Source organism: Thermobia domestica, chromosome 9 (genome assembly GCF_964235325.1).
Source record: "Thermobia domestica chromosome 9, izTheDome1.hap1.1, whole genome shotgun sequence".
In the NCBI taxonomy this organism is placed as follows: domain Eukaryota; kingdom Metazoa; phylum Arthropoda; class Insecta; order Zygentoma; family Lepismatidae; genus Thermobia; species Thermobia domestica.
This window is the reverse complement of record NC_137462.1, coordinates 208897752-208916903: the sequence shown is the minus strand read 5'-3', so window position 1 is coordinate 208916903 and position 19152 is coordinate 208897752. Positions and strand designations below refer to the sequence as shown.

Below are 19152 nucleotides of genomic sequence, written 5' to 3'. Positions count from 1 at the left end.
CAGAAAATGACTATGATTCCGACAATGGATGATCTGATTTTCGAGATAATGTTTCATTTTTTTCTGAATACACTGATAACTTTAGTACTGGAGGTGCGACTGACACACTTCTGCTTTCTACAATGCATTCTTGCAGCACGATTGGCAAGCCAGAAATAATAAATTTCTACAACTCACCGAATAGGGGAACGGATTCTTCCGATCAAATGGTGCACATATTCTGAGAGTACAAAAACAAGATAGCCGTTACGATACTTTTACGGAATTCAAGCTGGAATTAACGCAATTATATTGTTTCATATAGAAAACCAGAATATAATCCAGAATCCGAAAGACGCAAATTTGTGTTTGAACTCTGATTGGAATTTGCCAAACTGTATTTACATAAACGTCTAGCACAAATCCTACGTGGTGTAATTCAGAAAGTCTTCGGAGTAGAAGAAAACAGTAAAGAAATGGAAGAAGCACAAGAAGAACCACTGTAAAAAGCCAGCTTGGAAAAACAAGTGACATGTCAATTTTGTGCCAGAGCGGATGATAGAAAAAAAAAAAAATGTTCGCAGAAAATATCGCATAGCAATTAGTAATCACCGGTATGATATATGACTTCTGCAACACACACACATACAGCAGTAATATACACACTGACATATTTCTAAACGTACGAGTATTTCTAAAATTAATATAATTTTTGTACGCGATAAATACTTTTCACAACCATTTAATATGTATGGGATTACCAGTAACCCCATGTACGTGTTAATGATAGTAAAATTCATATTAGTGATTCAGAGTTAATGTGTCTTATTTCATTACTACCATACGCATAAAGAAAGAATGTAATTGAAAACAATTCGCTTTTGCATGATAAAGGAATATTTTTCTGGGTCCAGAATGCTCCTAGAAATCCAAAACATAAAAATAATGAGAAACGGAGAATAAAATATCTCATACAAACTCATTTCAAATACACAAGAGAAAAGTTTATCATATTCTCTTAACTCATAATTCTCTAAATGAAGGGTTAAAGACCCATCGTATTCCCAAAAAAAATGCAACGGGTTTCATAATTGTATGTGTAATAATAAATGGAATCTACATTCGTGAATAGTATATTTAGAGTTTGTTGCAAAGGGATTTCCTGAACATACTACTAGATCTGTCTTTTATGATGAACTTGATAATTAAGAATTTTGCACTTGTGAATATTATTATTTGAAAGGTCAAGTTGTAAATTTTAGAGGACTGTAATGGCAATATATTTAAAGTTAGAAGGAAATATACGTGAAAGTTGACAAAAACATGAAAACCAAACTGTTAATATTACTAATCTTTCGAATTTGACAAGTAGGTTGTATCAGTGATTTCACCTAAAAACTTTTACAAATATCTTATCTAAGTTGGTTTTATTTATTTGCTGTTTAGTTTTTTAAAGCCTCTTCTTACGTGTTACACCCAAATTAACTCATTGTCCAAACATATTTCCGACGAAACAGCAAAGGAAAATTATGAATTTATGGAAAGTTTAATTGCAAGTAATTTAAATTTGAAAAGAACGAAAATGGAATGTAAGAACAAGCACAGAATAACCGTCTTACACATTGTCGGAACTGTTCATTGTCGCTTCAAGGGTGGAAATGATCCTCAATTCGCTTTGAGCAAAGCAAATTTTATAGGAATTGTTAATGGTGGATTACATCTCAAACACACGTACATTTCGTCAGTTTTAGCACATATCGTTGACTAAAAATGAATGCTGATTTCACCAAAAAGACCAATGCTTCATAGACTAAGATAATTTCACTACTAATTATGTTATGCCGAAGACAAAGAAGGATATCAAACATGTTTTTCTTGTGTCAACTGAAATTCGAGATCATTCTGCACCGAGCGTTCGAACATTGAACGGGTGGGTACACCATCATTTCAATCAGAATTCTTCGAATAATTTATTTCTCAGACATGATCACAATGTAGGTTTCTTAAGATCACTTTTAAAGCATCAGATATAATACATACAAAATCATTTTGAGGAACAACCGAGTATATTCAAACACAATACAATTGCTATCATAAAGGAAGAATTTAATTTCTTCACATCGCTAACTAATGGTTCGAAAGGGGAAAAATAGTCATAAAATATCAGAAGAAAATTACTTGCAAAAACAACAACTTGGATTCTGACAATTGCCGCATTTGCTAATTTCCTTTTTAAATAATTTGTTAAAGCAGAAATATGTTAAGAGTTTGGAAAGTATGCTTTCTTAACAGATATTAGCTTTAATTCGATGCTTGGTCATATTAATTTCCCTAGAACTACTTGTTGATTGCAGACTTCTCAAACACAATCACTATTGATTGATTGATTGATTTTGAGTTTTACGTCCCGTTCAGCAGCGAGGCTATATGAGACGTGGACCTACTGATTAACGTGGAATCCGAACCACATGAGCTCCCGCCGGGAATCGAACCCGGGTCTTCCACGCCAAAGGCGCGTACGCTAACCGCTTAGACAATCACTATTGAATATTTATAACATTATAGATATAATATCAAAGAATTAATTAAAATAGTAAAATCTGTATTCATTTCTCAGTATGGAACATAAGTATTTCGTAATAACATAATTCGTAGTCAGTAGTAACAACACGTCCCAGTATGGTTAATTTTCTGTAATAGCCGCGAAGAATTCACAAGATGTGCAAACCTTGTGCTATTGATTCTCTAATTTCTTGCACTACTATTGTACTGAGAAAATCTTTTTACAGATATTGCTTTATGTATTACGAGCACTTTAAGGAAAATAACCATGCTCTAGTAAGTATATATATTTTAAACTGTCATTAAAAAAAAAAAAAAAAAAAATTACTCTTTTGTATAGACGTTTCTTAATGCTTTCATGTGAATATCTGACATATTAATCTATATTTCAACGAAGTACTCAGAAAGCAAGTAAGTTTTTTAGGAGAGAAACCACGTGTTTTATAGCAGGGACAGAACTTTCATAGACCATAAATTGAGCCATGTTTAAGTCTAAGTAGTCATCATTTTAATTCGATGGATCAGTCTATAAAACTAACAGCCAATACTGACTGTTCACGAAAGTGGTTCTTAGGATTCAGTGACTACTCAAGATGTAACTCCTAAATATTTTTTTATTTAACAACGCAACGGAACTTACTACTAACAAACTAATTTAATGTAACAATTAGCGCAAGAGATCTACATTTTCTCTAAACAAAAACAAAACGTAACTACTGTAAAACATTCATCTAAGCAATAAAAACAAAATATATATATACACACCAACTTAAACAAAAACTAAACTCCTTGACGCTACAGCCCATGATGAGCTCGATAACCAGATGGCGCATATTCAACTGGGTGACATGGGGAGAGCATAGGTTCCCAGCACCATTATTTATGATTTTCTAGATAGAAGCACTTCTTTGCGTAACTCAAGTAGAGTCCCATTTCTCACAAAATACTGGGTCAACATCGATAACTGTGCCAGCATTGGGAGATGATGCCGAGACCATATGCACCAAAAACACGCAAGCTAACTATTTGACTAGGCGAAGTTCATTATTATATATATAATGAATAAAAGTTTTACAATAGTTACACAAAAATAACCGTCTTATCTCTACTTATACATAGACACTATGTTAAAAATTTAATAATTATAATTATATACAATAAAAGACGATCAGTAATATCACATATTTTCATAAAATATTTTAAGTATACAAATATTGCATTTCATGTAAATAATTGATTGCAAAACAACATATTATGCACCAGTGCATACACATTGAAATAACTCTCAGAGTTACTTATTTCGCAAGGTATACTGAAAAATATGCTATAGTCTACATCAAGAAACAAATAACAGAATCATTACCATAAGTTTGATCTTAAACTACGGAGATCAAAGCATGTCTAAGGATATTGATTTTAATATCTATAGAAAGAGTCATAATACGTGACATGCCTCTTATAACTTATGTTCGATGTTATCTTGACACGTGAAATACTTTATTATTACTTTAAGATCATGGAGGCTCAAATATTTGTAATTATTCCTCTTAGAAAAATAACAAATATATCTTCGTAATGAAGACGAAAAATCTGCCTATTGATTGATATTCTTTATCAAACTAGTCATTAATACTAACATACAAAAATTACATAATTCGAAAGGGAAAAGTTTGAAGTAACAATTGTAAATTATGATGCTACAGTCCATGAAAGAATCTGACCGGCACGATGGCTCACATTTAACTGAACGATGCGTGGTGAACGTATCACCGTTTAACACTCCTATTTTTGACTAACTCACTGTTAACTATTTCTTTATTTAGGTATCTCTTTTGTTCGTCTTCATGACGCTACGTCAACACTGAAAACCCAAAAATTATATGGAGTTCAAAATTTCTCGGGAAAAAAATACATACCACAGCTGAACATTCACACTATTTTATACAGGAATTAACTTTCGCACATATACATATCTGCTTCACTTATTTATCATACATACTCATTTCAAGAGATTATAATAAAATTGTTAGCTTGAACAATTGTGAATATTTCACAGCATATACAAGAACAGAAGTGAGGGTTGTTGAAACAATAATCTTACAAAGTAGAAATAAAATTACGGAAGACGTTTAATTAGTGGAGTATTTATCTAGTTTTAGTAATACTAAAAATAAAGCAAAAACCGTACACACGCATGAATATCGAAGTTTAAAATTTGTGTAATTTCTGTTATTTGTGTTACAAAATAAATTAAAAAAAGTAAAATGAGTAAAATGGAAGCTTAAGTCTACAAGTTCTAGCTTTGCCTAAACAAACCGTAAGTGCAATAGACAATATAGACACAAATTTCTGGTGCCAACAGGTCCCTGGTTCGTTCCCAAGGTTATGCGAATTCGTGTTGGACATCATGATTAATCATGTGGATTTTCTCATAATTCTCCTGATTATTTTTTTCTTCACATTCAAATTCTCCAATTCTTTCGTAATTATTCACCTGAATTTATTGTCAGTCTTCTTTAGACTAAAAAGTATTTTATTAGCCATGAGATGTAACCCTATTATTATTATTTTCATGTTAGACGGCACATATTAATCATCAAGTTGTTCCTACGCTTTGGTCAATATCTTCATTCAATAGCCGCAACATCCGATATGGTAGAACATTAATAATACCTTCTTCATTATTTCACATCAAGAAATACATGGGATCGTGACATCTTGTGAAATGTAAATCATCGTGTTTCTAATGTTTCAGTATCTACGATGACAGAAAACGTTTTCGTGAAGAAAATTCACAAATTAACTCACTGTTCTATCCCTCTTAAACTATTCGAAATACATGTCACTAGTGTCTGTTTAGTAACTACATATTTGAAATTATAGCCACAAGAAGTATGTACGTCATTATTAGGATTGTGTGCGTCAATGTTAAGAGCCAGCAAACAACAGTAAATACAATCTCCTCTTAGAAAGTTTATATTTTATATACAGTACGTAAATAAATAAACAAACAGATAAATAAATAAATAATCTACTCCAGCAGAATAACAACTATTAACTCCAACAGATTGGCAACGAACGACTCACTTTTAAGCGCCATTCATTTTTATCGAGTTCCTCGAAAAGTACGCATCAGAATTTTCCCTGAAGCATGTCAATTTGTTCAGCTCAATGTGATTTATGGGAACACCGTAGTCTAGTGGTTAGAGCGTTGGACTCACGTCCATGTAGTCCTGGGTTCGATTTCAGGCCGGTGCTTCCCAATTTTTGGCGTCCATCCAGCGTCGTGAGGCAAACTGGGGAGTCACATGAATGAAAGACGTAACGGCCACTAGGTCTACATAGATCTTGATAGGGCCGATTAGTAACAGGACGAGCAGCGCGCTGACCACGTTCTCGTCGCTAGGCTGGACGTAGTTCAGCCGGTCGCTGACAGATGGCGTTGGGGCTGCTCAGACCCTCAACATGGGCTATTACGCCAAATGGTTTGTTTGTCAATGTGATTTATACATTAAAGCAAGTCTCATTTTACGACAGTACTATATTTAAACAAAAATTAAAATTTAAAAGTTTATAGTAATTTTTGACTATCTCATTAACTGTTGTTGTTATTTTTTCTTTCTTTTAAACGCTAATACTATAGAATATTTCCTTGTGTATCACAACTATGTCATAGCAGCATTTAAATGTTACAGATCTTTCTAATGTTGCACGCTTCTTTTTGCAGTAGTTAAAGACTCAAGCGGAAATAACATGTAACAACCACGAAGACTAAATTAATTGCTGTAATTCTATGAGTAAATGTAAATGTGAAACCTAACTTCTTAAATTTTAATACTGTATTTACATTATATTTACCAATATATTAAAAAAATATATATATGGTAATCTTAATTAATTTCTCTCTACCATTAAATTCAATGGCAAATTTAGTTTTCTTGACTGGTATACGTTTATCTTCGTCAATCTGTAACCAATGAAAAAAGTCCTGCAATATTATAAGGATAAGAAAACATTTGAAGTCTGTTATGACGTAACTTGTGATTTAACTATGGCCTGATTAAGTTTACGGAGTGTACGTAATTTTGTAGTCAGTTTTTTTTTTATATAATTTTAGTATTTAACGTATACGCCGATATGTAAAGAAGCACAATAATTTCAAATGTGTAACCACTATAGAAAGACTAGTGAAACGAGTATGTATACCGACATATTTTAAAGAATATTAAGTGATACATCAGTTACTTAATTTGTACTTTTTTTTTTTTTTTTTAATTTTTCTGTACATACTACAAATCAGAATATTACAAACGTAATGGCTTAAGCATTCACAAGATACCTCGATATATCCTTCGATTTAATAAAGACAGAAATCTTTCAAGTATTTTAACAATAGATAGGTACTTCATAAGGTTAGCTGCTGAGTTTTTGATAGTAGTTCACGTGCTTTCTATGTCCAGTTTCTACTGTAAGCCGAACTTTTGGTCTTTGGCTAGGATCTTCAAATGCATTAGCATTAAAGCAAGGGTGAGAAAATGGTAGACTGCTAATAAATGAGAAAGATAGCAATACTGATTGATCTTTTAAGATATGAAATCATCTTGCACTACTGTTCATTACCGCAATCGTAACTTTCGTTGATGTTAATGTTATCACATCAAAACAAATCTAATTACATATTTATGCAATTTCTGAATACTACTTGCACTTCGAGCTTTTGACTTATTCTGGAATTTTGGTTACAAAGGATAAAAACAGGAGAAAGAAAAATAAAAGGAACGGACTTACCAGGATAGAGAAGTGCTGAAAACACTGTCAAAATCCAGAATCACATGTCGAATGATGGAGACGCGGGATGCAATGTGGAATATAGCGGAGTTAATTTGCGCATTCTTTTGTGGAAGTTGCCAACTCATGCTGATATTATTGTTATGTCAATGCTGTGCAAATTTTGTAATTATTGCTTTCCATTTGTCACTTAACCATCCCCCTGTCTGAATTTAACTTTGGGTTTTTTAAAATGCATAAATAAACTTTTAAACTCGAGTCTTTCTACTTAGCTTTTAGTTTCCAATAAAATTTTTGAATTTCTGTTTTTATTTTTGTTTCTCCTGTCTTTATCTTTTATGACCACGACTCCAGGAGAGAGTCTAAAGTTCAGAAGTGGAACTTGTATTCAGGAATTGTATAAACATGTAAGTAGAATAATAATTAGAATTCCTGAGTGTGTCATTGGAATGTCTAAGCTGTACAGTTTTTATACATAAACTAATGTAAGAAAACCGAAAGTGAAAAATGAACGACTGTGAGTATTCAGGTTCCGTGTCGGTGTGTCAGCCATTGTCTACTCAGTCTACTTCCCTACCGGCCACTCACTTTTATTGTTGATGTCGGTGTTTAATCTCGGTCCCATTTATCATATAAATACTTATGTTGTATTCCTGGTTTTAATAAATTTTATGGTGCTGTGTCAAATGTTTCAGTTACTTGTGTGTAAATTTAATGTAGGCTCTTTGGTAGCATTAAAAAACATCTAAATCTAGATAGAAATGTCTAAATATCTTCCAATTTGTATTTTGGAATTGTCCAAGATTTTAACTGGACTGATTTGTATTTACTGACAACTTTTCCGATATATTATTAGTATTTCTACCTTTTTGTACTACCCAATCCCCAACTCACTCACTGATCCCATGAACTAACCTAGTTGAAAGTCGTACACAAGGGCAGAAAATTTACTTGCATTCCTTTACGAAAGAAGCTTAAAGTGTGCTCTGGGTTTTCATGTTGAAAGGTTCTATCTTTTATATGCTACACACTTAACTCTTCTCTCAGTTGCATGATCGATTAGCAACAAAGTCGTGCATTCCCCACCCTCGCTCCTTCTCGACATTTTCTACAAGTTAGGAAACAGCCGAACGAACTTTTCCCATCGCTGGATCGTCATAATATCCATATGATGTGGCTATTTCCATGGTCTCCAGCTTCCCTAATATTACCTCGTGGATTTTTTTGTATCAGAGTACGTAAATAAATTTGGTTTATATGCTACTATTAACTAGAGTCGCCCCTAACTTGAGTTGAAACAGGGAATTGCAATATTGCAATAACTGCATCGGAGTTGTGCAGAGAATGGAGGAAAAACTCGGCTACTGGTTGAACGTGTGCCACGTAATAAAAGCACTTGTAGTGGATGCTGTAAAAACTTAAGACTTATTACTTCGTTTCGTGTATAGCTTATAATTTTACGACAGATAAAAGAAATTACGCAATTTGAAATGAAATGTTTAGTTGTACGTCTCATGTAGCGCCCTTAGGACTAAGGAAGATAAATGATTAATGAAAGTGAATGATTACGAAAGAACTGGAAAAAATGAAATGAAATCTGAGTTTTACGTCCTACAGTTATGCCGGCTAGGCTAAACGAGACGATGATGAGAAATAAATGAAATAGTGGAATGAAGAAAGTGGGAGGAAACGGGAGAACCCCAAGTAAACCCACTAGAACGATGTTTGTTCACAACAAAGTTCACTTGGCGCGAGCTGAGATCGAACCAGGGACCCCATGCACCACAGCTGAACACACTACCACTGAGCTACCGCGGAAAGAACTGGCAGAATAACAATGTGGAAGAAAATGGAAATACACTGAGATGTTGTTAACCACAAAGTCTCTGTCCTGAGATCGAACTAAGGACCCCAGCACTGAAAGTGAACGCTCTAACGTTGAGCCACCGTGCCTTCTACACAAATTTGAAACTTCGACATTCTTCTGTGTACATCTGGTATTAACATTTCACAATTCATTCATCAGGACTTAGGGGGCTCGTAAAGATATATATTAATACAATCTTAAAAAGCGTACCTCAAAAAATAAATAAATAAAGTCATCCAATATTATGTATGCCAATGTCGGCCTTAATGAATGAATTACATTCGCTTTAATATTCAATTATTCACTTATAAAGTAATTCAAATAAACAAATACAGGTAAAATACACAAGTAAAAGAATTCCCTTCGTACACAAGTCGAACTGAATTTCAGACCTTCAAAAATGCCACACTTCAATACGAAATAAACATAACTGAATTCGCAACTGTAGAGGAACTGGTGTGAGGAAAATCGGTTATTTCCTCCAGTTTCATATAAAATAAAATAAATTAAAAATAATTCTCTTCTACACTATCATCATCATCTAAAAAGAAAAAATCCTATAGTGGATAAAAATCGGAATACATCTCAAGTGGAAGAAATAATCGAAACTAAAATAAGATAATACATACAGAAATCTCAAAAGTGGATAGATTCTGATCCCCCCCCCTTCCCATCCACATAACTTCCAAAGAGTAGAAATATTTCATTAAATCATCTGTACAGATGAAACTTCATTTATTTAAGAAAACTGATCTCTGTTAATTTATTTGGAAGTTATTGGAGTCAAACGAAATTTTAACAGAGGAATTTACTTTTCTACGTGAATGTATTATCAGTCGCAAAAACAACAGTAACTTCCCTAAATATACTGAAACTAGGTTTTAAATTTGGACAAATGAATTTAGCGTTTTATCTATCAAACGAAGAAATATTTTCTAATATATCACGGATCAAGAAAATTATTAAAAATGTTCAAACAGTGTCGTGTTACAATAATGAGTATTCACTTCTTTCAATAACTGTTTAACAATGAGTACCGTGTGTAGGAAACACTAGACTCAAATACGAAAGAAGTAAAAAGAAATCGGTAACCTTAGGAAGACACGGACATAGCTCTAAACTAACAATGAAAAAAATTAACAATCAAGACCGAACTGATCCCATTCAGGTTAGTTGAAACATTAAGCGTTTATACGGAGTAGTAAACAGTACTGAGAAGCATTATTTTCTATTATGTAAACATTCCATAGGGTTTACTGTTTACTTGTTTAAACCTTTTCCTTAAAGTATATATACATATGTTTTTCGATACTCATACTCGTATGAATGGACGTGTAATTTTATTTATTTTTTTTTTCAAGAAAATAGTTAGAATTTGATTCTGTATTTTGAAGTATCGGATAAATATATCACGTTTTCGATTTAATACCTTGATATGCCCATAATATTAAAAATTCGTTAAAATAGAATTTTCGTGTCCGATACATATTCCAGCAACATTTACCACAAGAGTAATTCTTTAAAACATAAATCGTTCCTTTGGTAAGAGCATTCATCACAGCAAAATATGGCACAAGTGTGAACAGTCTTTTTAAGTATACACAACCTCTACGAGCTACATATGAAATGAGAAACAATATATTCTGAGCTATGAAACATGAACTATGTAGTAACTTTTGCAAGTACTTGAGGTTCTAAAGTCCTATTAATAGGCGAGCGATTAACAGGTGTATAGTTATTAACAATGTGAGGAGCTTCATTGAATTCATCCAATTCATCATTTAAGTCTGTTTCTTGAGCCAAAAGGAAATACTGTTCACTTCTTGTAGGCCAAAGAAGATGGCACATAACGAAGTATGCGAGACAATCTGCAGAGTATGTAATACCTGGAAGAAATTAAATATAAATGTTACAGAAGAAAGAGTAACACTACCATTATATTTCTCTAGAAGAAAGAAGTAACTTTAATATAATTACAGTGAACTGGAGAAGAAAATGGATATACGTACACATTACAAGAAATTCAAATATACGAACAAATCATACAGAAGTGAAAAAGAAATATTTCTTTACGTACGAACACATACATATTAAAAAATGAAATTAACGATATTAAATTGATCTCTAAAAAATACTGAATTAAACGCAGATCTTACACGTATCGAGGATTCAATCAAGGAAGAAAAAAGGACCATTGTTTTAGATTATACTCATTTTCTAACTATTTTTCTAATTTTCTAACTTATCTAGAAAAAAGAACTTTATAGAAATAACAGTAACAATTGTCTATTAAGGTAACTAAATCAATATTCTTCCAACAATAACGCGACACGCGACTGGTTAGTAACATTGTTTAGTTGCTTGAATTGCTGTGGTCCCGGAGGTGCGCACGAAAATATAGGTGTTATACGAGCAAATATCACCAGTAAATTGGTCAAATAAAAATATTGACAAATACATTCACCAGAGTTGACAAACTTTCTTTACTTCTATGAAAGCTGTTATTATATTTTACTACGATTTGCACTAATAAAATGTATTTGATATTTCTTTTAATCCTTAAAATTACATTTAACAAATAAAAACTAGGTTATTACATGCAACAGCAAAGGTTTGTACTCTTAAGCCAAAGCTGCCAAGCACGCAGAACGGTATTCTCATTGAAAAAACTCAACAATTTTTATACTTTAATTCACGCGTTTAACTGCCCTCGAAACTGTGTCTACACTGATTCTTTGCTCTTGATTCTTATGACAGACTGTCTAAAAAGTTTTACTTTTCATAATGATGATATTATGGACATATGGTTTTCAACAGATGTTCCCCTCACGCCTTCAGCTGTTTGTAAATTGCCTGCATGCTAGCAACATCTCTTGGGATGCTAGCAACACGTAAGAGAGAGCGCAGCTTGCGAATACTATTAGCCTGACTTTAAACTAATTAGCAGCATGACTGAAGCGTCTGGTTTCGTAAGGACAACCAAGGTAAAATGTAGCAACATTTGGAGAGATTCTGTGTAAAATTTCTAGTATCGAGAAATGAGTATAATCTAAAACAATTGGGAACATTTGCTTTTTGCTTGTATCTCTATGTGGCATTTAACAGAAAATGAATTAGAATTTCTCTTTAAAATATAAAGAAAGAAAAAATTAAATTTACACCAAAATAAATAAATAAATAAAATAAAAATTAAATCAAAAATGAGTAACCATGTTTCAGAGTTGGGTTGTACCGGCGCATATGATTTTAGAGAGAGGGAAGGAAGAGCGGAACCTATACCGCAACTCCCTCTATAAAATCCGTTGCGCCAAATAGTTCCAACTCAGGAACATGGTTTTCTAGATAGACAGCGTACTATTTCCTCCAATATTTCTTTAGCCGCCGTTGATATCTCTCAGTTTTCGAGCTATGCAGCCTCAAAGTTACAATTTTCTCGAATTCGGAATCTCGTAACTTTGAAACAACATTTTTCGACTTACGTTCACATGGACCTTTTTTTTTTATTGTTTAGTGTGAGGATTTTGGCTCCAGAATAAATGAACAACCTGTATATATTGTAAAACTTCGTCCCGTATAGGTAGAGTGTGTGTTCGGAATCGACTCACACTACCGGCTTTTATTATAAAATTTCCATTATAAAAAGTATTTTTACAAAATATTGTACAAATAATCTATCCAAGTTTGCAAGGTTAGTTATAGGTAGTCTTTGACCGTAAGGTCGTAGACAGGATCTCTACAGAGTCCCGTAGCAGGCTAAGCAGAGAGGAGTTAGGAACCCAATGCTCCGTGGCAAGCAGAGGGATGGTTAAGTGGCCAACAGAGCTCCATAGCAGGCTAAGCCAGAAGATAGGATAGACGTAGTCCTCTAGTAGACTAGAGGCCTTAGATTAGGTTACTCCTAATGTTCCGTGGCAAACAGTAGGAGAGACACCAGAAGACTGGTACAGAATTGCCGTCGTCCAGCCAATTTATACGGTTCCTCTGGTGGCGGTGCCGCTGTTGCTCCGTTGTTATAGTCTGCTGCATGGGACGGGCCAGAAGCCCGTCGTCTGCAGGTGATAGTAGATTCATCTGGTGTGTGGAATGCTAAACCACGTGGTGGTGTTTGTAAACACTGGCGCGAAGAGTTGTTTATACACAACATCACGTGGGACATTACAATTATATATATATATGAAATCTTTACGTCCCACGATTATGCCGGTTAGGCTAAAGGAGACGGTGATGAGAAATGAATGAAATGGTGGAATGAAGAAAGTAGGAGGAAACCCACGCACACGGTGTTTGTCTCCCACAAAGTACACTAGGCGGGGGCGGGGATGGAACCCGGGACTCCAAGCACCAGAGGTGAACGCTCTACCACTGAGCCACCGCGGCCATCGGCTTATTCACTGGAAGCTTTTTAGAGTAAAGGAAGAAACTATATGCAGTACTCTTTGATTAAAAGAAGCTTTTGATAGGAGTGTTTGACAAATATTGACTGGAATGGAAGGATTGATGATTAATAGTAAACTCACATGAACCAATGAGAAAATAGTTAGAATAGAAGGAACTACTACAGTGAGAGGTGCAATTGTACATTTTTTTACTCTTACCATTATACAATATCTATTTAGTAGAAATAGCGACGAAATATTTCAGTAGGAGATTAACTGTATTCACCTTACAGAGGATATGATTCTCATTGAGGAATCTCAACCGAAACATGATTACAGGTTAGAGAACTATTAAGAATATAGTAAAAACATAAATTTTCAATATACGTCAAAAAAATGAAAGCACTGGTGACTAGACCGAATCCAATTGTGACAACTACAAAAGTTACGAGCGGACAAAGCAAGCATGTGATTGGTTACTGTACATGTGAAAAAAAAACGCACAATAGGAATGGGGAAACACGCTTTCAGGAAGAACTGTATTATTTAGATGAGTGAAAAGAGAGATAGAGAGAGAGATAAAGAGAATAAGGAAGTGCTAGAAAAAATAGAGAAAAAAAGAATAGTATTAAAGATAATTAAAGGCACGAAAAGAAATCGATTGGGCAATGTTTGAAAAGTTCTATTCGGATGAACTTGCTTGAATGTATGATGAAAGTAAAACAAACGGGAGGAAGAAGAGTGCAATCGATGGAAAGCTATTAAGACGTAGACCACGATAACGAGATTTGTTAATGAATAAAGTGGATGGAAGCTTCTCTATCTGAGTTATGTGACCTGCCACTAATGGCAGAACACTTATGATACATAAGTGTGTACAACACGAACACACTGAATGCACTAACAAAAACAACTTTCAAGGTAAGAATGACTGCTCTTCTAAGCATAGATAACAGAGAAAGAATAACAAAGAAATACTGAGAATCAGGTATTCTGCTGTTTCATTAACGTAATGCTTTCAATGTGCATGTGTTTTAAATAGTCATAAAATTACTTTTATATTGATTTAATAACTTATATATTAATAATTAAATATTATAATTTACAAAATGTTACGTAATTTGACATTAAGGCGTTTATTACCTGACTTACTTCTACACACACACAAACTTACCCAAGAGTAATTTGAATCTCCACAATGCAGAAACTTGTAAAGCAATTAATGCAATTATAGGAAGGTATATAAACCACACCAGAGCTGACGCTCCAAAATGAAGGAAAAAATTGAGCTTCTGTCTGTTATGTTCATATGTCATTGTATTTCGAAGTTCGTACAAAAACCAGAACATGATCAATGTCCTGAAAACAATAATCAACCATCCTGGCCATGTTTGGTATTCATCTATGTCTTCAATGATGTCCACTTCAGTCTACAAAAGAGAATTGAACGTGGAATTATTATGAATAAACCAAACTGATAGAATACACTGTAAATTAATATTTTCCATAATATTTTGTACAATGGACAAATTTCAAAAATTACTTTCATTTTTGATAGTTCTGCGAAGTGTTTATTTATTTATTTGTTTATTTAACCCATAAAAATTAATCTACTACTTTCTTTACTTTTCAAATAATTTTAAAAAAGTTATTAAAATTACTACTGTTGTCACGAAGAAATCGGTCATCCAAGACAACGTTATCAACGAGTAATCGTGGAATGGAGAACTGTAACAACAAATCTAATGCTAACTTGCTAATACACAGAATGCAGATAAAATTGGCTTTGCAAAAGAAATGGCTAGCGGACGCAAGACATGGTTCACACATCGTCTCTGGTTTGGTTCAATCAGCACCTGCCACCATCCATTCCTATACAGTTATTCCTCTATTACCCCGTGCTGGCATTCTTGCCCATAAACTTTTCATAATCTTACAGGAACCAACAGATTTAACTCAACGTGTTCAAGCTGACAAGTTTACAGCTCGAAACCTGTACGTTATATGGAATACAAAAAGCGCATACCGAACATTTTTAGCAGAAGTTGTGGTGCCACAAATGATTGGTGAAAAAATTTACTATTGCTTGATTCATATGGCGTTCACAAAAATGACTGTACTGGCCTACATGTTGCAGGAACGCGGTCAAGAAGATAAATGAAGAATACGCCTTATTCCTGAAGGAACTACAGGAAGATGTCAACAGCTTGATGTTTATTACTTTCGTACTTTAAAGAATATGGCCAAGCAAAAATTAGACGCAGGAAGAGAACATCCCGACACAGTGCTGTACTAACGTGACAATTTGCTGAAATTACAACCAACGTTACACAACCAGCTTTGTGCTCCAAGACTCCATAATACTGATCAAATGCGTGGAAGAAATCTGGACTTGTTGATGGTGATAACTGTTCCTTCGTTGGAGTTTCCGAATTCTGCTTCCACAAAGAGCTATCCAGATTCAACAAAAATGAATGCATAATCTCTGCCAATATTCGAGAGCTTGGTGTGAATATGGCTTGTGTTTTGTGAACTTTTTCGTCAATGTTCATTACTGTGACTACTATGTTTCTAATTAGTCTAGTAAAATGCACTTGTATGAATTCAAACTGATTCTTCCCATTTATATTTAATTCAAACTGTTCTTAAATTATTCTGCCATTTCTGCTTCTGCTCTTTTTATTGTCCTTCAATCGTGTGACTAATTGTGCAATTTGATTAATTTGCTACACCAATGTGATTTCAGCGTAAAATGTACAATCTGTATGTGTTACTTGCTTTGTTGTATGGGTTCATATGGCTATTTATTCAGGATCCTATTCAAATCTGTATCCGGATACAAAAGAGAGTAATCCTTAAGACAAAACTATGATGATGATGATGTACATAGCAGAAGATTCTAGCAGCAATCCAAAAACATCTCCCTGTTGGGATTGCTGAAAATATGGTCATTTTTCAAGATAATGCCAAGGGAAAGTACTATGCTATCGATGTGGACTATCGCACTCATTTCCATGCATCAAAGAACTTTGACCAACTTGTAAATCTAGTCACCGTACTGGGGGGTATACAATTGGCCTCTCAGACTCCTAAAATGCCAGTACCCCCGATCTTGGCATCATAACTGAAGAGGATATAAATTCATAACAGAAAAGCCAAACTGGCCCTTATCAGAGTGGGTTATAAAAAGAAGAAACCGCTAAGCTTATCCGAACAGAACGAACACACATGAAGCATAGAATGCGTAGTTACGCGAAACAGATAGCCAACTAATAACAATCTACTTAAAACATTGCAAGCCACTCCAAAAGCACTTAACACAAGATATAAAAAATACAGCAACAATGGCAGACATTATCGAACTATAGGTAAAGATCTGCATCGCCACTGGAGAAACTACCAAGACTAAAATAACCTGGGTCACCTCAGTTTTCACTTAGGTTATTTAACATGATAAAGTTGACCGACTCAGAAAAGCACTCGTTACTATATCTAAGATGATTTTTAAAACCCACATATGGGACGGGTGAGCCGGTAAGAGTACAGGAGAACGAAGGAATAATAAATAGAAAGAAAATTTATATAGGTATAATATAGGAAAAAATTCAGAAATAAAGCAACGAAAATATGGAGATAATATCGGAGAGAGAGAGTGTATATATATATATATATATATATATATATATACAGATGGTGATCAGAAAAATGGAAACACCTGTAGTTGGCAACACGTCAGATGTATGGGTTGGTAGTGGTGTCGTGGCGCCCGCAGCGCCGGACCGCTGGTGGTGGTGTGTTAGGTCGGTCTCTATACTACGTCAGGCGCAGTGGAACAGCAGTGTCCAGTGGCTGCAGCAGACGGAGGTAGTGTAAAATAGGAGACCTCTCAGATTTTCAAAGAGGGCAAATTGTTGGTGCGCGGTTATGTGGAATGAGTGTGACGGCAGTGGCTACTGTGTTAGGTGTGTCGCGTGGGACAGTGTCGAAGGTGATGACGGCCTACACAACACACGGGAAAACCACATCCGGTAAGCGGAACAGTAGGCGGAAGAAAATCATGAGTGACAGGTCACGCCGGGTATTAAAGCGCATTGTCACCCAGAACCGTCGTGCCACTGCGGAGCAAGTGACGGAGGAACTCAATCAGCACCTCCCCCACCCTGTTTCGACAATCACAGTCCGCCGCGAATTACATGACATGAACCTACAGGGTCGTGTTGCACGGGCCAAACCGCTCATCAGGGACCATAACGCTTTCGCACTCCGCAAATGGTGCCGCGACCATGCAACTTGGACCGTTGAGGATTGGAAACGTGTGATATGGTCGGATGAGTCATCCTTCACCCTATTCCAAACCACGGGTCGTGTTTATGTGTGGAGAACGCCCAAAGAAGCTTATGATCTGCAGTGTCTCCGCCGAACTGTGAAACATGGCGGCGGCTCGGTGATGCTGTGGGCCGCCATATCATGGTTTTCATTGGGTCCTGTGGTCACACTTAGCGGACGAATCACTGCCAACGATTATGTCGCAATTTTAGGAGACCACTTGCATCCTATGGTCCGGATGTTGTTCCCGGACAATGACGCCATCTTCCAGGATGAGAATGCACCCATTCACACAGCTGACGTTGTTACAGCGTGGTTTGATGAACATCGGGATGAAGTTCAACACCTCCCCTGGCCCGCCCAATCCCCAGGTCTCAACATAATTGAACATCTGTGGTCCGTCTTGGAAACACGACTCCGGCGACGTTTTCCACCTCCATCCTCTCACAGAACTGGCCGATGCCCTGCACGAGGAATGGTGTAAAACTCCACTTGCTACCATTCACGACCTCTATGCCTCCATCCCACGTCGCATCAAGGCTGTTCTGAAGGCGAAAGGTGGCCCGACACCATATTAATTTGGTAAATGCAATTCGTTCAGGTATTTCCATTTTTCTGATCACCATCTGTATATACCGTACTGTATTATAGATGGTTACAAACAGGGATAGAAATAGCAAGTGTTTTCCATCTTTTTTTGAAGGATGCATTTATTTTTACTTATTATTATTTATTTATTTTGTTAATTTCTTCATGATTTCATATATTTTTAATTTTCAAATCTTTTTGTTCTCAATGATTTTTTCTCCTATGTTATACCTATACGAAGTTTTTCTCTTCATTTATTATTCCTTCCTGCATATGTGACTATTTTCATGTTTTGAAGTAAGTAGTTTATTATATATATTATTCATATTAGTAGTTCACTATTACAAGAGAGAGTGTGATAATCAAAAAGCGCCCAGTTTTCTTTAATATTTCTTTCCCTCGCAGGCGAACGAAACGTGACTGAAAACGCCTGAAGTTTTCTTTTAATTCCATCGTATGACAGTATTTTAAATTTATTTATGATAAAACAGACTTAAAAAACAACTCACCATATTCCATACATACAATAAAATATGCACCACTCCGTATAACAGCCATACTGCAAAAACCATTGGCTTCCAGGTTAATTCGAGTCTTGTGATAGCCCATCCTTTAGCTAACAATAGTAGCAACAGCATAAACAACGTCTGAAAAATGAAAATGCAC

The 19152-nt window shown here is 35.0% G+C and overlaps 1 protein-coding gene across 1 annotated transcript in view; it reads right to left on the bottom strand.

Moving 5' to 3' along the window:
- Window positions 1–3137: 3137 nt before the first annotated feature.
- LOC145660572 (transmembrane protein 145) overlaps window positions 3138–19152 on the bottom strand; it is a 45422-nt gene continuing 29407 nt past the window's right edge. The window contains exons 4-6 of the mRNA XM_081725804.1: window positions 18996–19133; window positions 14747–15002; window positions 3138–11082 (exon numbers count right to left, since the gene is read on the bottom strand). Of these exons, the coding sequence (XP_081581930.1) occupies window positions 10859–11082; window positions 14747–15002; window positions 18996–19133 (618 nt within the window). The 3' untranslated portion in view covers window positions 3138–10858. The remainder of the gene's footprint in view (window positions 11083–14746; window positions 15003–18995; window positions 19134–19152) is intronic.